This window comes from Pelodiscus sinensis, chromosome 14 (assembly GCF_049634645.1).
Source record: "Pelodiscus sinensis isolate JC-2024 chromosome 14, ASM4963464v1, whole genome shotgun sequence".
Taxonomy (NCBI): domain Eukaryota; kingdom Metazoa; phylum Chordata; order Testudines; family Trionychidae; genus Pelodiscus; species Pelodiscus sinensis.
Genome location: NC_134724.1, coordinates 36,068,256 through 36,090,379, shown reverse-complemented (window position 1 = coordinate 36,090,379; position 22,124 = coordinate 36,068,256). Strand labels below are relative to the sequence as shown.

Here is a 22,124-nt window from a genome sequence, read left to right as displayed (position 1 = left end):
TCAGGCTGGACCCCGGGAAGCGTCTCGAGTGAGAGAAGCGCGCGCCGAGCCGACCGCCCCCGAGGAATACCTCAGCATCCTGAAGAACTCCTCCTTCGAGAGGAAGCCGTTCCCGTCGACGTCGTACATGGCAAACATCAGCTTGGACTTCTCCTCCGGGGACCCTGGTAGGGAAGAAGGCGGCTGGACTAAGCAACTCCTCCTGCTTCTGTTGCCAACTAAAGCATTTTACCCGGACTCAGGTGGGGCTCCTGGGGCCCGCAGTAACCCGCTCGCCGTCCCAGCTGTGAACGCGCCGCAGAACGGCGCCCGCCAGCGTCCGTCGGGGGACCTAAGCCAGCTTGTTTCAGCTGTGTTGGCTGCTCCCCGTGTGTGATTTCCCTCTCCGCTGCCTGGTGAGCTTTCCCAGCAGGAACAGACGTGAAACGAGAACTCGACAGCTGGCCGAACACAACGTTCGTCCATTTCAAATGCTTCCCTACATATTCGCGTGCGAATTCACAGTTCACACGTGGGTTAGGGAAGGACACAACGCGGCATTTTGGGGAGCAGAATCAACCCTCCGGGTTCATATATGAACCCATGAGGGCACACAGCTGGAAAATCGCCAGCGGGCTCCTTCCGAACCACCCCGCAGCCAAGGAGGAGTCACTGTAGAAAGCTGCAGGAACACTTGGCACCGTCATTACCTGTCTGCAGGCTACAAAGAGAGAAAGCGGCAACATCTGCCCAGCAAATTATTTACGCTGAACGATTCCCTTAGTTCTAGTCTTAATGATCAGCATGGAGCAAAGGTTTGCTGGCAGCCTCCTTATCTCATTTGGCCTTATTTCCTAATGTGTTGCAGGCGTGTGTTCCTTTCCAGCCTGGGGTGAAACTGGGACAGAGTCTGGCGCTATGGCCAGGAATAAAATCACGGTTGTTTCTAACTCGAGTGTCTACAGAGGCAGTTATCCCAGAATCGCTGCTGTAGTGATTCTGGTCAATTTCACCATGTAGACGCACTCTGAAGGAAGCTCCCGAATGCACCCACTACAGTGCAGTCCTTCCGGACTTCCCCAGGCAAGCTACTCCCCCAAACTGCCCGACACAGCAGGGACAAAAAGCCCGTGATAGCAGGGGTGGTTGTGGGTTGCCCCCTGCCACTGCCTCCTGAAGAGGCAGCAGGGGAGTTTGCTGGAACTTTACTCGTCTGCTAGTGCATCAGAACATCCTGTGAGTAACATCACGGAGTGATGCCCGGTCGTGGTAGCTTAAAAACATCAGAACAGCCACACTGGGTCAGACCAAAGGTCCATCTAGCCCAGGATCCTGCCTCCCGAAAGTGGCCAATGCCAGGGCCCCAAAGGGAATGAACAGAACAGGGAATCATCCAGTGATCCACCCCTGTCACCCATTCCCAGCTTCTGGCAAACAGAGTTTAGGGACACCATCCCGGCCCATCCTGGCAAATAGCCATCGACGGACCTGTCCACCATGAATTTATCTAGCTCTTTTTGGAACCCTGTTAAAATCTTGGCCTTCACAACATCCTGTGGCAAGGAGTTCCACAGGTTGACCGTGCTTCAGAGACTAACCAGTCAAACTTTGCCAGCCAGCTTGTCAGTCAAAGAGCTACAGGAGAAGTTAACAGGTGGAGGTCTCCCTTGCTTTTGTGAACTCATGTGGACACCAGTGACTACAGGAGGACAGGACACGGCCGTTCCTTTATGTTTCATTTGACAGAGGGACCATGCCGAGGTTCCGCTGAGTGTGATGGCTGGGGAGCAGGGTGGAGGAAGGAGGAAGCTGTTTAGCTAGGGCTGTGACTGCAACAAGAGGTTTCCTGCTGGCAATGTGAGTGAGTGACTCTCTCCGGTCCTCCTGCAAGGTCTCACCTTTCATGAAGACCACCAAGATGTCCAGGAACTCCCGGAAGGAGAGATACCCATTCCCATCTTTGTCCGCCAGGGAGAACATGGACTCCACAAACATGGACTGGGGCTTGAGCCCCAGCGACTCCGCAAACTCAGCCCGGCTCAGCTCACACTTCAGGGACTCTTTGGCTGTCAAGGACGTTTCAGAGTTGAGGTCCCCGGCGTCCGACTTGTTAATGTCCAGCACCTGCGTGGAGAGAGGCAGGCTGAAGGCGAGTCCCGTACTCAGCACCCAGAGCCGCGCTAATCCCCCCCACCCGCTCCATCCCAGCCGCGCTAATCCCCTCCCCTCCAGTTCCTCCCCATCCGTGCTGATCCCTCCCCCTCCTGTGCTAATCCCCTCCCCTCCCGTTCCACTCCAGCTGTGCTAATCCGCACCTCTCCTATTCCACACAGAAGCTGAAGGTCTTTGCCCAGCTCTAAGCAAACAGCCCATGTTTTAGCCAAGCATTTATTGGCTTGGGGGACTCACGCCATCGTGCAAGAGCCTCTGCCGGGGGTTCAACAGGGCTCTCCTAGCACGGCCTGTGCTCAGTGTATAACGGACCGGGAGGGCGGCCTGGCCTCGTGTGTGTCTTGCCAGTAATGGCAGCGGTATCACGTGCCGAGCTCTGTCCGGAGCCACCCTCCATGTCCCTGGGCGCCCGCCGCTGCCTCGCACTGACGGGGCCGTACCTGGGCAAACAAATGCCTGAAGAAAGTCTCCAGGATCCGCTTCCTCTGCTCTTTGGTCACGGCTCTCTTCAGCAGGCTCTGCTCCGTCATGTCGGCCACGCTGAGGAACAGCCCGCTGCGTTCCAGGTAGTCGGTCAGCTTGTGGATGAAGTCACTGCGCTCCGCCTCGCCATCGAACAGCAGCACCTGGTGGAGCCCCCCCGGCAGGAGAGGGTGAGCGGGCACCACGCATGGCCTGGCTGGGAATGGGTCTCCACCGGCGTGTTAAACCCGGCTACAATGCCACGCCCCCAAAGCCACTCGCAGCCAGTGCCCCCGCTTGTTTTTTCCACCCACGGACGGGATAAATTTTGTTGTGCGCACCCAGGCCCGTGTGAATGCGCACCTCCCATAGAAACACATGCTGGAGGCTGGAGGCTGGAGGCGCTCTGCTAATCCACCTGAATCCCAGGCTGCCAGCCCAGCACTCGGCTTACAGGGAACCCCGCTCACAGCGAATCAGGCTGCCACTTGGAAATCTCATGTTTCTTCCCTCTCGTGTTCTCTTTGCGCCTAGGCACAGGAGCTCTGCCCCCCGTACAGGCCCACCCAACGGGCGACACGTCCATTTCCAGGTGGGGGACATCGGTTCATTGCTTGAGAGAAGCCTGCAGCTTCTTGACATGAACAGCAGAACCTCCGGGCCCATCTGACACATTCTCTGCCTAGATCAGAGCATCCCACACCTCTGACCCATCCCTACGGCGCCCAGGTTGTTATTTAGCCAACTGGGCACAGCCGCTGTTCACACATTTCATGCTGTGTGGACCAAAGAGGGGCAATACAGGATCCAAAACACCACACACGCTTCAAACTGGACTTTGGGGCAGGAGTGGTGGATCAGCTCTTAGTAGAAGCTTCTTTTCCGCTACCTAGAAACAGTCAGTGAAGATTCCCAGCCCTGCAGAAGCGTTTCTCTGGGGCTCCCAAGAACGCGGCTAAGGGAGGTGCAGGGCCGGGAACGTATTCCTTGCAGAGAGCGGGCTCCCTCGTCCCGTCACCCGTTACATACCAGGTCGTACTCTTTGGGAACCTTGAGGAGCAAGGCCTTGTTCCCTCTGTTCATGGAGAGGACCACGTCCACCTGCGACTGGGTTTTCAGGCTGATGCTGCGGAGCAGGGCTCGCCGGCCGTCCAGCACTTTGATGGCCTTGTCCGGGTGAAGCTGCAGGTAGACGAGATTGTTGTCCGTCTTGGGACCTTGCCACTCCAAGGCTGGGGAGAGAACACAGGGTGTTGGGCACCAGGTGAGGAGACTCCAAATGCGTCTACTCAGGGGCGGGAAGGGTGTTGGCTGCCCAGCTGCTCCAAGGGTGGGGTGGTGGGATTCAAGCCCCCAACCCTGCACCCCCCAGCAAATAAACCCACCCTCCTCCCCCTTTCTTCAGAGGGGCCCTTGATCCTGTGTTGGCAGCCTGGTCACTCCCAGGTTGGGTGGAGGGGGCAGGGCTTGAACCCACCCTGTTCTCCCCAGGTGGATGCCCTGTCCCCAAAGCCACCGTAGAGCCCTCCCCACCGCCCTCATCCTGCTTTCCTAATGGGGCAACCTGTGTTGGCTGTCCGGCCACTCCCAGGGCAGAGGGTGCATGGGCAGGACTTGAACCCACAACCCTGCCCTCCCCAAGCAATGGGCGCGGTTCTGGAGTCCCATGGGCTGGTTCTGTCCCAGGCACATCCATTGTCTTCCTCACTTCCACCCGGCAAGGGAGCCCGAGGTCGGGTCACCAGTCTCCATTTTGAAGGCTGGAGGCTACGTTCAGGCCATGCCCACGGCGGGGGGGCAGGGGGAGGGCTGAGATCACCCCCGCAGGCGTGAGGGGGTTCATGCTAAGTGGGCAATGCAGGGGAGGAGTCCCACAGCTTCCTGCAGCCTGCCCCAGAAGCTGCCACCTGCCTTCCCCTGGGGAGGGAGGAGCACCCGCCCCTGATGGTGATGGGCTCCATGTGGACAGCAAGGGGGGGTTGGCAGATGCGTGACTTGGGCTACACAGGAGCCACCCAATGCAGCGAGCCGGGGCGCCCCCTGCAGGTCCCCGCCTCACCCTGCACGCCCTCGCCCGACACCTCCTTCCTCAGGCTGGGGTTGGCTTTCCGCTGCAGCCGCTTGAAATCCCGCTTGCGGAAGGTGGCGACGATCCAGGCAACGAACAGGCTCACTGGGGAGCAAAGGGGCAGGAGAGGGGGAGATGAGGCGAGGGGACCCCCCAGGGCCACCAGGCTCACGGCAGGGGCCTTCAACGAGTCCCACCTCCCACGGGGCCCAGAGGCAATGTAGGGCCACTCCCCTCCCCCGCTAGGGCACCTCTCAAGCGCCACCAGCTTCAGTGTGCGGCTCTGCCTCCGTCTCCGGCATCGCTCGTGTCCCACCGGAGACGCCTGCTAGGACCACGGAGTCGCATGACCATGGAGGCAGCGGGCTGGGAGGGGCCTGGGCATCTGGTCCGGCCCCCGGTGACAAGGCAGGACCGAGTAAACCTAGACCCGCCCAACCTGCCCTTAAAACCCTTTGGGAGGGGCCTCCCCCGCTCCCTCGTAACCGAGCCCCCCTCCGGCTAGAAGGTTTCCCTCTAACACCTGCCTTGCTGCTGGCGAAGACCGTTGCCTTTTGTCTCTCCGTCAGACGGGGCCACGGCACTATCTGCCCGCCGACCGGGCACAGACCCCCACCCACGCCTAGGCGCCACGTGAGGTCCGGTCCCCCCGGGCGTGGCCCCGGTGTCACGGGGACCCTGGCGTGGTGAAGTGACCCAGCCAGGCTGCCGAGCACCCATCTCCCCACGGCACCGGGCAGGAGCTGAAGGGTCTCGGCAGCTCTCGGAGGTCCCCCCGCCCGCCGGGACCGGGCCGTTTCCGCGCCGAGGACAGCACAGAGCCAGATCCCAAGGCGAGGGCCTGCAACCCCTGCTGAGGCCAGCTGGCGGCACCGGGGCTCTGCCCCCGGCGGGACCTGGCACAACCCCCAGGCAAGGACGAGACGGCCCGTAGCAAACCTAAGGGGAAACAGCAGAGCGCCACGAGGATGAGCCCGAATCCGGCCCCGCTGCCTTCGAAATAGTCCAGCACTGTCATGGGCGTGCAGTTGGCCAGCAGCGCCGCCGTTAGCTGCCCGGGCTGAGGACACCGATCGGCTGGAGGGCAGAGAGAAGAGGCTCTGAGTGCCAAGATGCCGACGCGGCCCTGGGAGGGCTTCGCTGGGGTCCCTTCACGCTCGGCAGGGCTGGAGGCCCGACGTGGCTCTCCCGCCCAGAGGCTGAGCGGCCGGGGCCCTGCCGTGCTGCACGGGCCCCGTGGTGGCTGCACCGTGGCACTGAATTGGCCTGCTCTGGATTGGGTGGCAACGTCGGTTCCCCCAGGAGTCCCGGGGGTGGCCAGGAAGGGAATGACGTGTCTTAGGCGTTCCAGGCCAGGCAGTATCATGATGGGGTGTTGCAAGGCTGAAACCCCCACAGGGCAATAGCACACTGGTAGGATTTTCATATTTTAAAGAGAAATCAATAAACCTCCAGCGACGGGCCTGGGAGAACGCAATGGAGAACACAACGGGCTCGCACCATCCGTGGAGAACTTCATAGGGCCGAGCACCAAAAGGACCAGGGGCAACACGGGCCGCGGCTCACAGACGAATTGTGCCCGACTCGCTTCAGGCCAAGGCCGGGCACCGGGGATGTGCCAGTGACATGGGAAAGCGACCGAGGCTGTTAGCCAGAGGGGCTGGACTGGGATCTCTGGGGTTCTACCCGCCAGCTGTGGGCCTCACTTTGCCACTACCCAGAATGCGTTGCCAGCCCAGCGGCGACTCATGGCCATGCCAGGGCGCGAGTGTTGGGGCGTTCCCATGTGACCGGAGCCGGCTCCATTGGTCTGGGCCTCCAAATCGTCGCAGAAGACCTGCTCTCTTGGAAACCACCTGGCGGGCAGGGGGTCGTGGGCCAGCTTCCTGTATAGCCTCCGACGGGCCTGGGGAAGGGGGAAGGGACACAGCAGCCATTGGCCAGCAGCACTGATGGGAAACACTCACCCGCGCTCCAGCTGAACGCCTGCTTTGGGAAGGCCTCCGGCCCCACGTAGGTGACGTTACCCAGGACGTCCCGGAACGTGATCTTTCGAATCTCGTCAATTTCCGCTTGTGTGAATAACCTGGGCAAAGAGACCTGGCGTTCAGCAAGAGCCCCCCACAGAACAGGAGCGTGTGTGAGCCCCCCCCCAACCCCTCCCCTCCCCAGATGAGCCTGGGCAGAATCCCAGGGCTGCAAGCCACAGACCACAGCGTGACTCATGGCCATGCCAGGGCATGAGCGCTGGGTCGTGCCCGTGTGACCAGAGCTGGCTCTGCCCATTGCACAAAGGCTCCACCCCCGGCCCTGCCGCCCCGCCTCATCGCAGGGCCCGGGGACGAGGACGGACAAGCGAGGCTCTGCAGCAGCGCGATCACAGCTTGCCAGGGCCCTGCTGGGACAGCGAAAGGCTGAACCCATCCTCCGCCAGCCTGGGACTGCTCGTTGGCTCCCACTTGGCAGGGCCCCCGGCCCAGTCTCAGACCCGTGACAGGTGGGGGACATGCACAGTGCCCCACAGCCCTGCTGCAGGGGGACCGCGGCCCAGGCAGAGACATTTACCCGTTCTTTCTGTTTTCAAACCAAAACCTGTCGCTGTCCCGCAGGCGCGTAAACTGGTCCGAGATGATGGCGCTGGAGAGGCTTCCGGCACTCTGGTTGTTCTCCAGCAGGGCCCCCGGCAGGAACTCCAGCTTGGAGATGTCATTGGCGTACAAGGCAGCTACTTCCTGACGGACCTGGAGAACACGCCCCGAGGGCTGATTACACCCGTGCACTGCGGTGGGAGGGCGTGTAACGTAAAACCTTGGCACGTTTCATTAGGCCTTTGGGGTCTTATGGCAACGCCAGCTGGCTATGGGATGGTGGCAATGCCAGCTGTGTGTATTACCCTGTACGGGCCCACAGCCTTCCCGCTGCAATGGCAGGAGGAAGGAAGGACCATGCCCAATAGGTCCTCTGCCCCTGCCCCCCACAAAGATTTCAAGACTTGGCCAAACTGGGGTTGGCAGGTACCAAGAGCCCCAGCCTGCAAACCCCACCAATTCCTCACGGAGATCCCCTCCGTGTAGATGACACCCCCCCCGTATCATCCTCGGGGGAGCCTTGCCATGAGGTACAGGGGCTCCCAGCGTGCCTCTCGCCCAGCAGAGTGACGCCGCAGAAGCAGGGTGCAGGAATGTTCCCTCTAATCTTTTCCATCCATGTGCGGAATACATTTTGTTATGTGCACATGTGGGGATGTGCACCACCAGGAGAAACACAAACCTAGCTGTGGGCATGGTGCTGATCAGCTGGGCTGCACTGGAATCTCTGCTGAGTGGCCGCACAAGTGCTCGGCGTACAGGGAACATGGGGGCGGGGCTGGTGATACTTGTAGCTAGGCCGGAGGGAGAGCTGGGGAGAACGTGGCCAGAACTCCCTGCCCTTCCTACTGACCAGTCAAAGCTTATGTCCGCACTACAGTTGGAGAGGTGGTGGCTTGCACAGACGCACCCTCGTGAGCCTCGGTAGCCGGCTACAGCCAGCAGCGAACCGACAGAAACCCTGTCTGGCCCATGTGCCAGTGTCCGCACTAGGCTGTGGCAGCTGGGACTGCACCAGGCCAGCTAACGCTTGGAGACGAGGGTAGCAGAAGCTCTCCCATGTAGCTGAGGGGAAACCACCGCTCGGGGCCTCTGACCTTTGCGTCCACGTGGGTGAAAAAGGACCAGTTCTGGGCGGGGGGTAAGCTGAAGAGCTCCCGGACCTTGTTGTAGGTGGGCAGGCCGAGGTCGCGCCCCCGCTGGATGTAGCTGGCCACGTAGTCGGTGCGGGAGTACTTCAGGGGCCCGTACCAGTAGTCTGAGGAGAACAAGATTGGAGCTAACGTCACAGTCATGTCAAAACAAGCTCCAGGGGTCCCCCTTCCCGGGCAGGACAGCAGGGGCCCCGAGAGGCCTTTCCCCCTCCAGGCCTCCTTCCCTGCCTCAAGGACCCATCTTAACCCCCAGATCTCTGCAGCCCCAGGCAGCTGACAGAGACGGACGTGCGGCCAAACTGCCACAAGACCGTGTCCTCACCTCGGAGATCCTCCACCACCACGTTGTCCTGCTCTTCCGCGATCTGGGAGCTCATCCCCAGCAGCAGGTTGTCCACGTCCCGCACGGCCAGGAGATTGGGGTTCTAAAGGAAGGAGCGTCTCTGTCATTAGGGTGTGAAGCTGTGACAGGCCTGGGGGATCAGCACCCACCGGACCCAGCATCCAAAGGAACCTGGGCTCATAAAGCCGGAAGGGACCCTTGGATCGTCTACTCTGAGCTCCTGCCAAGCACAGACTGGCGACTCCCACCCGCTTACCCCTCCGTGGAGCCATCGTGCTTGACTAACGCACATCAACCGGATTCAGAGGCTGCACCGGGCTGCCCAGATCTACCCCAGCTGATGATCTGGTGCCCTTAGACCTCAGTGAGAAACCGGAAGAGAAACGCTGGTGGGTGGGGGTCGGGTCCAGAGTGACCTGGACAAATGGGAGGGTTGGGCCAGAAGAAATCTCATGCGGTTCAACCAGGACAAGTGCAGAGTCCCAAGTATTGTTACAGGCTGGGCACCGACTGGCTCAGCAGCAGTTTGGTAGAAAAGGATCTGGGGATGGCAGTGGATGAGAAGCTGGAGATGAGTCAACAGGGCGCCCTAGTAGCCAAGAAGGCTAATGGCATATTGGGCTGCATTCGGAGGAGCATTGCCAGCAGATCCAGAGAAGTGATTATTCCCCTTTATTCGGGACTGGTGAGGTCACATCTAGGCTGTGTCTAGACTGCACCCCTTTTCCGTAAAAGGGATGCAAATTAGACACATCGCAATTGCAAATGAAGCGGGGATTTAAATCCCCCCCGCTTCATTTGCATAAACATGGCTGCTGCTTTTTCCCGGCTCGGAGCTTTGCCGGAAAAAAGCGCCAGACTTGACGCGGATGTTTCGGAAAATAAGGCCTTTTCCAAAAGATCCCTTATTCCTCTTAAAATAAGGATAAGGGATCTTTCGGAAAAGGCCTTATTTTCCGAAAGATCCACGTCTAGACTGGCGCTTTTTTCCAGCAAAGCTAGGAGCCGGAAAAAAGCGGCAGCCATGTTTATGCAAATGAAGCGGGAGGGATTTAAATCCCCGCTTCATTTGCAATTGCGATGTTTCTAATTTGCATCCCCTTTACGGAAAAGGGATGCAGTCTAGACACAGCCCTGGAGTATTGTGTCCAGTTCTGGGCCCCCCACTACAGAAAGGCTGTGGACGCATTGGAGAGGGTGCAGCGGAAGGCGACCAAAATGATCAGAAGGGTGGAGCACATGACCTATGAGGAGAGGCTGAGGGATTTGGGTTTGTTTAGTCTGCAGAAGAGAAGAGTGAGGGGGGATTCGAGAGCAGCCTGCAACTTCCTGAAGGGAGGTTCCAGAGAGGATGGAGAGGGGCTGTTCTCAGTGGTGACAGGTGCAGAACAAGGAGCAATGGGCTCAAGTTACAGTGGGGGAGGTCTAGGTTGGATATTAGGAAAAACCATTCCCTAGGCGGGTGGGGAAGCCCTGGGCCGGGTTCCCTAGGGAGGGGTGGAATCTCCATCCCTGGAGGTTTTTAAATCCCGGCTTGACAAAGCCCTGGCTGGGATAGTTTAGTTGGGGTGGCCCCGCTTTGGGCAGGGGGTTTGTGACGTAGTGGGGGTACCTGGCTGGTTTCTATGCTGCTGGCTCTGGGGGAACCCCCACTGGCTGCCGTGGGTACCACGACCCAGCAAAACAGGATGAGTCACTATGCAAACCAGTGGCCAGACACCCCCCATGGAGAGGAACAAAGGAAGGTGGATGCTGCCTTGGCTGGGGGGCAGGGCTGGAAGTTAGTGAGTTGGTTGCTGGCTGTCGGAGGGCATGGAGGAGAGCCTAGGAGAAGGGGCTGGAGTTTAGGGGCCCAGTCTCCCCCATCTCAAGGGGGCCTGAGGCATCCTAGCCCAGTTCCTGTGACCAGACTACATCTGTGCTGTGCTGTGCTGGAGGAGCAATAAACCACCCTCAATTCCACTGGCTGGTGCAGTCTGTTTGTGCCATTTCAGGGTGCAGGAGACGGGGAACCCCCAACGCGCCGTCACACTGGTGTCAGAAGTGGGATGCACTGCACCCCGTGGATGGAGCTTCCAGCGGCAAGCGACAAGGCGCAGTAGAAGCAAGAGCCCTGGAGCCAGGCGTGCCGGAGACAGAGCGAAGCGGTTCCTGGGAATCGTGGGGCGCTGCAGCACTAGACTGGTGAGTCTGCACCGAGGGGCCCAGCGGGCAGATGGCCTACGCCCGACTCTTGAAGGCAGAGCTGGTGGGGCTGTGCAGAGAGAGGGGCTTGCCTGTGCAGAAAGCAACCAAGGCCCAGCTGATTGCCCAGCTGGAAGATAATGACCAGCCACGGGGCCAGGATCTTGTCCCCAGGGGAAGCAGCCAGACCCCCCCTGAGAGTGTGTCAGGCTCAGAGAGGGGGAGGAGCGCTGGAACCCACCGGAGAGATGAGACAGCGTCTCCCGGGAGGCCTGCAAGCCGTAGCCCCTCTAGGGCAGGGGCCAGCCCAGCGGAGCTGCGGCGGCTGGAGATCCAGCTGCGGATGAAGGAATTGGAAGTAGAGGACCGAGAGAAGGAGCGCCAAGATCGAGAGAGGCAGCGGCAGCATGAGCTGGCCATGGCAGAGCGGAGAACCGGCGGGGCACCGGCTGCGCCAAGTGCGGATGGGCCCCAGGGTCCCAGGACTGCCAGACGCTTGGAGAGGCTCGTGGTGGCCCAACTGAAGGACATGGGTGACATAGACGGGTTCCTCAGTGCCTTTGAGAGGGCCTGTGGACTGCAACGGGTCCCCCCAGCTGACTGGCTGCAGGAGCTCATCCCCGCACTGAACCAGGAGGCGGCCGGAGTGCTCAGCCAGCTGGAGGACCTACAGCCAGGGGATTACAACCGAGTCAAGGAGGCCCTGCTGCACAAGTTCGGGCTGACCCCCGAGATGTACAGGAAGAAGTTCCGGGGGGTACAGAAAGGGCCACGGGAGACCTATGTGGACCTGGCCTCCCGCCTGGCGCAATACTGCCGCAAGTGGGTGTCTGGAGTCGGAGCCCAGACCGCAGAGGAGCTGCTCAAGCTGGTCATGATGGAGCAGTTCTATGAAGCGTGCCCACCCAAACTGAGGCTGTGGCTCAAGGACCGGAGACCAGAGAACCCCCAGGAGGCCGGGAGACTGGCGGACGAGTTCACGGAGAGCCGGTCCGGGTGTGAACGGGAGTCCCGGAGAGAAAGGGAACCGCGCAGAGACCGGATCTTGGCTGAGCGACGGAGGGAGTCAACTACGGGGCGAGACCAAGGAACAGGTCGTCTGCACCCCAGAGAACCAGCCAGGGCCTGGACAGAGACAGCCCAAAGCCTAACTTGCCATCGCTGTGGGCAAAAAGGCCACAAGAGGGCTCAGTGCACCAGGTCCCAGGACCGGGGACTTTCCAGGGTTAACTGGCTGGGGTGGGAGGAAGGGCAGGCTGCCCCAGAGGCAGGGGCTGGCAGGCAAACCTCAGCTCAGAGAGAGGGGAAGGATGCTCAGTGCACCTCCCCTGGGAGGTCTGATTCTCAGGAGGCGGATTTCTCCGTGTACCGGGTGGGGGCAGGACGGCCCCTGCGGAGCGAGTGCCTCATACCCCTGGAGGTGGATGGTAGGAAGGTGACGGGCTTCTGGGACACGGGGGCGGAGGTGACTCTGGCCCGATCCGACATAGTGGCCCCGGAGCGGATACTACCCCACGCGCAGCTGACCCTGAAGGGCATAGACGGGTCCCCGTTTAAGGTGCCGGTAGCCAGGGTGCATCTGAAATGGGGGGCGAAGGAAGGCCTCAAGGAAGTGGGGGTGCACCCGCACTTGCCCACCGAGGTGCTGATGGGGAATGACCTAGAGGAGTGGCCCCATGAATCCCAGCGGGCTCTAGTCACTACCTGGAGCCAGAGCCAGCGGGGGGCTGACAACATGGGTCCAGGGAAGGACTCCTGGCAGCGTCCTCAGGGTCCCATCCCAGTGGGCACGGGGTCCAGCCAGGCTGGAACTCCGGACCTAGGCAGAGGTGGGGGACAGGTCCCGATCCCTGCCTCAGCAGCTGAATTCCAGGCTGAGGTGCAGGCAGACCCCTCCTTGCAGAGGCTGAGGGACCAAGCTGGCCTCCATGCAGCTCAGCCCCGGGGGAGAGGTGGCCAGGAGAGATTCCTGCGGGAGCGTGGGCTCCTGTTCCGTGAGTGGCTCCCCCCCAGGAAGGCGAGGGCATGGAGGGTAGAGCGGCAGCTGGTCGTCCCCCGAAAGTATCGCCTCAAGCTGCTGTATTTGGCCCACGATGTCCCCGTTGGGGGCCACCGGGGGATCCGGGGCACCCGGCTGAAGCTGCTCCAGCACTTCTATTGGCCGGGAATCTTTACAGCCGTGCAGCGGTACTGCCGGTCCTGTGACTCCTGCCAGAGGGGCGGGAAGGCCCAAGACAGGAGGAAAGCGGCTTGGGGGTCTCTACCCCAGATAGACCCTCTGGGCTTGCTGAGAGAGTTATGGGAGGGGAAGTCCTCCCTGGATGGAGCATCGGGGATGGAAGCCGCCCTGGCTGTCCAGAGAAGGCTCGCTGGGCTCATGGCCCCGGCCCGAGAGACCCTGGCCAGAGATCAAGGCCAGTGGAAGGCTGGGTGTGACCCCCGAGGACAGGCCTGGGCCAGTCACCCTGGAGCGGGGCGGCGAGTGGACAGAGGGAAGCCAATTCATGTGGGGCCTCGCCACGGCCGGCCCGAGTCAAGGGGAGCACCCATGTCCCCAGGGCGGGTTCCCACGCAGAGGACCCGAACTTCCCTAGGTCACGAGCGGAGTGACCCTGCTCAGTTCGCTCTCGGAGGGGGGAGAACTGTGACGTAGTGGGGGTACCTGGCTGGTTTCTATGCTGCTGGCTCTGGGGGAACCCCCACTGGCTGCCGTGGGTACCACGACCCAGCAAAACAGGATGAGTCACTATGCAAACCAGTGGCCAGACACCCCCCATGGAGAGGAACAAAGGAAGGTGGATGCTGCCTTGGCTGGGGGGCAGGGCTGGAAGTTAGTGAGTTGGTTGCTGGCTGTCGGAGGGCATGGAGGAGAGCCTAGGAGAAGGGGCTGGAGTTTAGGGGCCCAGTCTCCCCCATCTCAAGGGGGCCTGAGGCATCCTAGCCCAGTTCCTGTGACCAGACTACATCTGTGTTGTGCTGTGCTGGAGGAGCAATAAACCACCCTCAATTCCACTGGCTGGTGCAGTCTGTTTGTGCCATTTCAGGGTGCAGGAGACGGGGAACCCCCAACGCGCCGTCACAGGGTTGGACTCTGACCTCCTGAGGTCTCTTCCAGCCCTGGGATTCTATGTCACTGAGCCAGGTCCCAGCTCTTGCAGGGAAGTTTTCACTGCCTTTTCCAGCCTTTCCAGCGCTTGGCACAACAGCCGGGAGCTGCTTCAGGGACATTTTTACAATCGGAGTTTCGGGGTGGGGCACCTGGAACATCAAGAACCTGCTGTGCAGAAGCGGCTCCCTAAATTCTGCCCTCCTGCTTCTGGAGCGGAGCCCTGCCCTTGCGCGGCCCCTCCCAGCCCCCGGTACCTTTCTGCTCCAGTAGCTGTTGCAGAGCCGGAAGGCCGGCGACTTGGTGCCGTCTAGGTTGATCACCTCTGGGAAATCGCAGGTTTCGTTTCTGGAACACAGGAGGAGGGTAAAGTCTGCGGCCCTTCCCGGGAGGGAGGGGGGCTTCTGCAGCTTGCTGGAGTCTGAGCCCCCAGGAAACAGCCGAGAGTGCAGACAGCACCTCGGTGTCCGGCTAGATACATGGGGCCCCGGGCGCCTCTGAAAGGCAGAGCAGGGAGCCCACGTGGCCCCAGACTTGCCCAGCGGTGCCAGCCCGGCTGTGAGGAGCTGGCAGGGAAGCGCCGGGTGGGGGATGCTTTGGAGGGTTGTGTCTTTTGGGGCGTGGGAAGGACCCCTCCTTGTGGAGCGGAGCAGCCCTGGGACCTGCCTGGCCCAGCTGCCCACAGGCCTGCCCAGCAGGAAGGCAGCCCCACCCCCCACAGGGCTCCCCTACCTCCTGTAGACTCCGGGGGGCACCATGGTCGCCAGGGCCTGCACCATGGCCACCAGGAACTCGGGGGAGATGCTGGGAACCACGTGCTGCTTGTAACCTGCAACGAGGAGCAGCTCTGAGCTGCAGCTTCCAGCACAGGGGTGAAGAGCCTCTCCTACCCCTCCCCCCCAGGCCACCCACAGCCCCCCTCAGGGCCCCTCCCTCCCCCCCAGGCCACCCACTGCCCCCCTCAGGGCCCCTCCCTCCCTCCCCAGGCCACCCACTGCCCCCCTCAGGGCCCCTCCCACCCCCCCAGGCCACCCACTGCCCCCCTCAGGGCCCCTCCCTCCCTCCCCAGGCCACCCACTGCCCCCCTCAGGGCCCCTCCCTCCCTCCCCAGGCCACCCACAGCCCCCCTCAGGGCCCCTCCCTCCCCAGGCCACCCACAGCCCCCCTCAGGGCCCCTCCCTCCCCAGGCCACCCACTGCCCCCCTCAGGGCCCCTCCCTCCCCAGGCCACCCACTGCCCCCCTCAGGGCCCCTCCCTCCCCAGGCCACCCACTGCCCCCCTCAGGGCCCCTCCCTCCCCAGGCCACCCACTGCCCCCCTCAGGGCCCCTCCCTTCCCAGGCCATCCACTGCTCCCCACAGACCCCTCCTACCCTGCCCGCTCACCTTGGTACGGGGCGACATTTATTTGCAGGAACGTGGGCAGCCACTCATACAGCACAATGTTCTGAAGGGGAGAAGAGGCGCTGGCATCAGCACACACCCCCACCTTGCACGGGACAGAGGCCCTGGCCAGCGTCGCCCTGGGGCTCTCACTCATGCCAGCCCCCTTTCCCCTCCCCCGCACGCAGCTCCCGGCCCCCTCACCTGGTAGGTGGCAATGACCCACTTGCGTGCGTGCTGGAACACGTCCTCGTCCGACCAGCCGGGGTTCTGCCGGGCCAGCTCGGAGGCCCGGAGATTGTGGTAGCGGAACCAGGCGATGCTCTCGGCCTGCAGGAACAGGTTCTCGTTCCCTCTGGCATTCCCGAAGTCTACACGCGCCAAGCAGCCCATGACATGCAGGGTACAGACAGAGAGACGTTCAGTGAAGACAATCTGCTCTTGCTAGGGGCTTGCCACACAACATGACTTGATTGCTTAGACACTACCCCACAAGAACCAAAACCAGAGAGACACAAGCGAGCTGCTCCCTGAGGCAATTCTAGCTCTCGGCCAGCTCTTCGAAGACTCTTTGCTGAAAACCCAAACTGCACCTCTCCCTCCAGCCTCCTCCACCCTGCAAGAAGAACCAAGAAACCCCTTGACTCTTAAAATGGGAGGTAGGCTTTTTCAAGAATTTTCAATACATCACAGAGCCGACTGCTGCCAGGAGGGAGGAGAGGGGGTGTTCTTAGGGCTGTGTGTTGGAACTGGATAGAGGGTGTTCGATGCCCAGGTCTGCCAGCCAGAGGGGAACAGAAGAAAGGGAGAAGAGAAGATAAAAGCCCTTCCTCGTTCTTGTAGGTCACCAGTCACTATTTTCTAGTCCTCTCGCTGTATATGGGAGAGGAGTAAGAGAGATCGCACAGGAGAAATCGAGAAAACAAGGAGGCAGCTGATGGATTTAAAAAGCAAGACACTGAGCGCTGGCAAAGGGGAAATCCTTTGAACCCTGAGCAGAGCAAACTCATTGTCACAAGGTGCACCAAGAAAAGAGGCTGAATTAATTTTTTTTCCCGATGGTTTTTTATCTTTTCTCGTGGACAAAGGGCAGAGCAAACAAAGCTGTTAGACACCGGTCAGGTATCTGACCCAGGTGTCCGCTGAGCGATGCACAGTCAGAACACGTCCCACCCGCAGCGGGGTGTAAGCCCCGTCCCATGACCCGGCAGCCCTGGGAGATGCTGGGCGCATCCTCGATCCACGTAAAGGGCCAGAGAGCAAAGGGTGGCTGGGTAGAGACTTCAGGAAAAGCCGGGCAGGTTTGTTAGCAGCAGCCTAGATCATTTGAGATCAGAGGGGGAGAGTAGGTTTGGGCTGGGCTGGGAGCTGCTTTAAATTTACACTGCATCTTCAGCCTACACTGGGGTTCCTGGCACCCCCCTGGCATGATCTGGCGTTTCTCTCCCTCTCGGGCTGGGCCCCCGGCTCCTTCCCCAGCTGGGCACCGAGGGGTTTTTTCCAGCATTTTACCGCTTGCCAGGAGCCGGCTTTACTGTGATCTGGGCAACGTTATGCCAACGGGAACCTTCTCTGAGGGACCGTCCCTGAGCGTGGCCACCTGGCCGAGTTTCCTCCCCCTAGGGAGCCAATCAGGGTGCACTTGCGGGCATGAATGGGCGGAGCTTCAGCAACTGGGCCAAAGTTCGGACACTCTGCAGCTTGGAGGTTCTGCCCGGAGGCGCCACCCAGTAACTGCCCTAGGGCTGCATGGGCTGGAGGGATGGGTGGGCCTGATTCCAATGGTCCCTGCTGGCCTTAAAGTCTAGGCGACTGGCCAGTGCAGCCTGGGTCTGTCGGTACCGGAGGGCAGCGCCGCGGGTGCTAAGAGACATTTCTCATCACGGCGCTGCCCGATTGAGCCTCGGTTCCAAACCACACCCGGATAACAAGCAGGCTCATGTGTGGGCAGGCTCCCTAGATGCAGGGGGCATCCGGCCTCCCCAGCCAGTCCCTTGCTCCCTGCACCGCGGTGATGCCCTGCTTGGGCGCACATGCTCTCCCCCAGCGGTGGGCTCATGCGGGGAACTGGGGCCTGGTTCTGATCCAGGATGGGCTGGAGACCTCAGCCCGGAGAGGGCGTGAAATAACCTCTCAAAGGGGAGGCTGAAAGGTGGGAAATGGATCGTGAGGCTTCCTTACCGTAGATCCCTTGGGACCCCCCTTCCCCGGTGGACGGGTCCAGAGCCTTCCACATGAAGTTTCTCCCGTTGGTCTGCTGCGGGAGGCTGGCTTCTGACCCTGATGCCAGCTTCCCACCGGAGAAACTCCTCAGGGCGTCACTCCAGGAATGCGAAGGGCCATAAATGGCGCTTCCGTCGAGCCAGCCCGTCACCACGTTGATCTGAGGAGAGAAGCAGGGGCCGGGGTGAGAACGGGACCATCAGCAGCCTCCTGGTGTCAGCATGGGGATGGCGAGAGACCAGAGCTCGGCTCCTCGGGCAGAGGGCCAGCTACCCGCCCGGCGAGATGCCCAGCGCGTTTTCCTCAGGGGACAGAAGTACTGGACTTCTCCTCAGCACGCCTGCTCTTGGGAGGCTGGTTCTAACCAGGGTTCCCTCTGGCGGCTGCTCCCTCAGGCCTAGAGCCACGTTGCCTGCTGTGGCTTTGCGAAGTCTGTATCCATCACAGCCAGGCCTCACGTCTCACGGGGGCCAACGTTTTCACTGGAAAATGGCCTCATTGGAAAATATAAATGGCCGAAGCCCCACCCCTTCCTTCCAAAGCCACACCCCTTCCCCAAGACCCTGCGTGGCATGGCCCCAGACTTTCCCAGCCACCAGGGGGCAGAGCAGTGTGGTCCCTGCCTTCCCTGGCCACCAGGCCGCTGCGCGCTGACCCCAGCCCTCCAGGGTGGCTGGGCAGTAAAAAACAGTTTGGGGAAGGCAATGCCTTCCCTTGCCTCCATTACCTGCCGCCCATGCATGGCTGAGCTTTCTTTTGTAAAGACTAGAGATAGCAGCCTGGCTGCTCCACTGAGATGGGGATCTCTGGGTGGCACCTGGAGGACCAGGCGAGAGCTGCCAGCGTCCCAGAGGACTCTGCGATGAATTACTTATACTGCAGTGCTAATGCTTGGCAAGGGGGTGGGGGGGGGGGCAGGCCTGGCAGAAGCTGCTTCGCTCAGTCACTGCGTTTTCAACACGGCATCTTCTGCATAGTCCATTCCATTGCCATGTTTCTCCAGTGCGGGGCTGAGGAACCTTTTCTGGGTCGGGGGCTGCTGACCCACAGAAAAACCAGCCGGGAGCCGCACACACGTGAGAAGCAAACAATCCAAACCAAACCATCACGGACGAGGCCCCGACTGAGAAGGCGAAAGACCCTCCCCACATTCCCCTGGCACACCAGAGCCTGGGGGGGGGGCAGCCTAGTAGATTTTGTGTGCTCCAGCCCCACGGGGGGGAGGCAGGGGGGCTGGGGTACCAGCGCAGGCTTCCCAATGCTGGGGAGGGCTAGGAGACTTGGGGGCTAGATCCAGGCAAACCGGGGCTGCATCCGGTCCCCGGGCCTAAGGTTCCCCACCCCCTGCTCTAGCGCGTCTGGGGGAACTGTGCTGTTCTCAGGTCCTGGAGAGGGGGGCACGGTGAGTAGGGCATGCGAGGACAGCGCTGCTTCCTAAGCTAGTTTGCTTCCTAAGCCACCTGCCCGTCGCTGAGGCCTGTTGGCACCTGCCCAGCCTCGGCCCAGCCAGGTCTGAAACACTCCTGCAAACAGCCGGCGGCGAACTACGCCCAGCCAAAAAGGGAAGAGAAAAGGCGGCGCCGCCCCTGCACCTGCTCTCGGGGGTGGTTGGGGCTCTGCCCCGTCTCCACAGACCACTTGCTGCGCTGGCAGGGCAGGACCATGTCGCTGGTGCCCTCGGGGTCGAACACGGGGTCTCGCTGGGGGATGAGGATGTTGATGAACTCAGCCGGGCAGCCGGGGTTCTCCACCGACAGGGTCTCTGCGAGCACGTGGAAACCTGGGGGACACACAAGCAGGGATGCTGAGCGGGCGGCTGGGAGAGGGCGGGTGGTCAGTTGCCCACCCCACCCCCGCATTCGGGATTCAAGCTCGTTCTGTGGGACACAACATCACAGCTGCCGGTCAGAGCTCAGTCTGAGCGGGTCGGAGGAGACGCATCTGGGGGCTGCAGGGCTGGACTGAGGTACACGCTACGTAAGTGGCAGCGGAGGCCTCAGAGGGGCCTCTAAATACCGAAAAACGACTCGTTGTTAGTCACACCCCCGCCGAGGTACCATTTTCATTGCCCTTTCTGTCAGAATAATACACATTTCCCCAGGCCCCTGAACCTGGCGCTGCGACGGGGCCTCTCCAACTTGACATAGTTGAGGGCCTCAGCGTGCCTTGGGGGAGGGAACACGGGAATGCTGAGCAAAAGGCCACGCTGAACCCACATTGTCTCTGCCACCGCTTTGCTAGCTGACCTTGGGGAAGTCACTTGATGTCTCGGTTCCTCCCACGCTTTGAGGTCTCCGGACGGGAGGAGTCCTGGGGTGGAGTACTGTGACCCCTCTGTGTGGCTGGGCAGCCGGACTCAGGGTTCACCCAGAGCCCCTTCATCAAAGACCCCCAGCAGGGCCGCCTGTCTCATAGACTCATAGACTTTAAGGTCAGAAGGGACCATTATGATCATCTAGTCTGACCTCCTGCACAGTGCAGGCCACAGAATCTCACCCACCCCTCTTAGAATAATCCTCTCACCTATATCTCCGATATTGAAGCCTTCAAATACTTTGAAGGTCCCAAGATGCAGAGAGTCCTCCAGCTGTGATCTGCGCCCCATGCTACAGAGGAAGGCGAAAAACCTCCAGGGTCTCTGCCAATCTACCCTGGAGGAAAATTCCTTCCCAACCCCAAATATGGCGATCAGCTAAACCCTGAGCATGTGGGCAAGACCCACCAGCCAGACACCCAGAAATTCTCTATAGTAACTCCTATCATCCCTCCATTGACATATTTCCCACTGAAAATGAATGGTCAATTAGTTACCAAGATCATATTCTCTCATCAACCCATCCCCTTATCATAGAATCATAGAACTGGAAGACATCTCAGAAGGTCATCAAGTCCAGCCCCCTGCTCTAGGCAGGACCAATCCCATCTAAATCAACCCGGCCAGGGCTTTGTCAAGCCGAGACTTAAACACCTCCAGGGATGGAGACTCCACTACTTCCCTAGGTAACCCATTCCAGTGCTTCACCACCCTCCTAGTGAAATAGTTTTTCCTAATATCCAACCTGGACCTCTCCCACCACAACTTGAGACCATTGCTCCTTGTTCTGCCATCTGTCACTACTGAGAACAGTCTCTCTCCATCCTCTCTGGAACCTCCCTTCAGGAAGCTGAAGGCTGCTATCAAATCCCCCCTCACTCTTCGCTTCTGCAGACTAAACAGACACAACTCCCTCAGCCTCTCCTCATAAATCATAAGCTCCAGCCCCCTAATCATTTTGGTTGCCCTCCGCTGGACCCTCTCCAATGCATCCACATCCTTTTTGTAGTGGGGGGTCCAGAACTGGACACAATACTCCAGATGTGGCCTTACCAACGCCGAATAAAGGGGAATAATGACATCTCTTGATCTGCTGGCAATGCTCCTCCTCATGCAACCTAATATGCCATTAACCGTCTTGGCTACAAGGGCGCCCTGTTGACTCCTATCCAGCTTCTCATCCACTGTAACCCCCAGGTCCTTTTCTACAGAACTACTACTTAACTGGTTGGTCCCCAGCCTGTAACAATGCTTGGGATTCTTCCGTCCCAAGTGCAGGACTCTGCACGTGTCCTTGTTGAACCTCATCAGATTTCTTGCGGCCCAATCCTCCAATTTGTCTAAGACACTCTGGACCCTATCTCTGCCCTCCAGCGTATCTACCTCTCCCCCCAGCTTAGTTGGCTAGAGACGTGACTGTCATCAGCCTGACCTGTGCCTGGCTCCTTGCCCATCCCGGTTCTTGGAAGAGCCTGACCACCCGGCCTCTGAGCCAGGTCTGCCAGGGTCCTGAGGGGACAGGAGGAGTGGTTGGCCGCTGGGAGTGATGCTCAGTGTGCGAAGACCAAGGAGGCGTCAGTCCTGGTAGGCCGAGCCGGAGCATTACAGTCCCCTTCATGGGGAGCCTTTCAGCTGCCCGTGGCGGGTTGGGGAGGGGTCCCTGCCCGGTGGTACAGGCCTAGGCCCGCCCACCCCCCCCCCCCCGCAGGAATCGCCAGTGCTGAGCGTCACAACTAGCCCAAAGCAGAGCCAAGGAGCCAGGGACCGCGGGGGAGTTTGGGGGACGTGCCCATCCCAGGCCCCTAAACCTTCCGGGTTCTCCCACTCCTGGGTATTGCATAGGAGCCCTCAGCCCGGACAGCCGGGGGCAAGCGGGGACCAGGCCCCTCAATCAGTGGGGACACAGAAAGTCCCCCCCCAAAATGGCCAGAGAGCAATTCCTGTGCACACCCCGTCTCGCCTGCCCCCTCCCGAGAGACTGGCTGGGCCCGGCAAGATGGGCTGGCTGCAGGACTTGCTGGCTGGGGTCCCTGGCCTGCGATCAGAGAGGAGGGTCAGGACGGTCCCTTCTACCCTTCAAAACTTGGAGAGAACATTGAACAGATCCCGACCGAAGCCTCTGCCAGCAGCCAGCACTGGGCCCCACCTCG

At 60.6% G+C, this 22,124-nt stretch overlaps 1 protein-coding gene across 3 annotated transcripts in view; it reads right to left on the bottom strand.

Moving 5' to 3' along the window:
- Window positions 1–22,124, bottom strand: part of DUOX2 (dual oxidase 2) — a 72,911-nt gene that overhangs the window by 13,667 nt on the left and 37,120 nt on the right. For all 3 annotated transcript variants that reach the window (XM_075897467.1, XM_075897466.1, XM_075897468.1), the window contains 16 exons: window positions 19,253–19,440; window positions 17,619–17,820; window positions 15,642–15,808; window positions 15,441–15,501; window positions 14,789–14,885; window positions 14,314–14,404; window positions 8,746–8,848; window positions 8,367–8,527; window positions 7,247–7,422; window positions 6,649–6,767; window positions 5,621–5,758; window positions 4,673–4,786; window positions 3,643–3,845; window positions 2,592–2,777; window positions 1,878–2,103; window positions 71–164 (listed from right to left, as the gene is read on the bottom strand). In XM_075897467.1, the coding sequence (XP_075753582.1) occupies window positions 71–164; window positions 1,878–2,103; window positions 2,592–2,777; window positions 3,643–3,845; window positions 4,673–4,786; window positions 5,621–5,758; window positions 6,649–6,767; window positions 7,247–7,422; window positions 8,367–8,527; window positions 8,746–8,848; window positions 14,314–14,404; window positions 14,789–14,885; window positions 15,441–15,501; window positions 15,642–15,808; window positions 17,619–17,820; window positions 19,253–19,440 (2,326 nt within the window). The remainder of the gene's footprint in view (window positions 1–70; window positions 165–1,877; window positions 2,104–2,591; window positions 2,778–3,642; window positions 3,846–4,672; window positions 4,787–5,620; window positions 5,759–6,648; window positions 6,768–7,246; window positions 7,423–8,366; window positions 8,528–8,745; window positions 8,849–14,313; window positions 14,405–14,788; window positions 14,886–15,440; window positions 15,502–15,641; window positions 15,809–17,618; window positions 17,821–19,252; window positions 19,441–22,124) is intronic.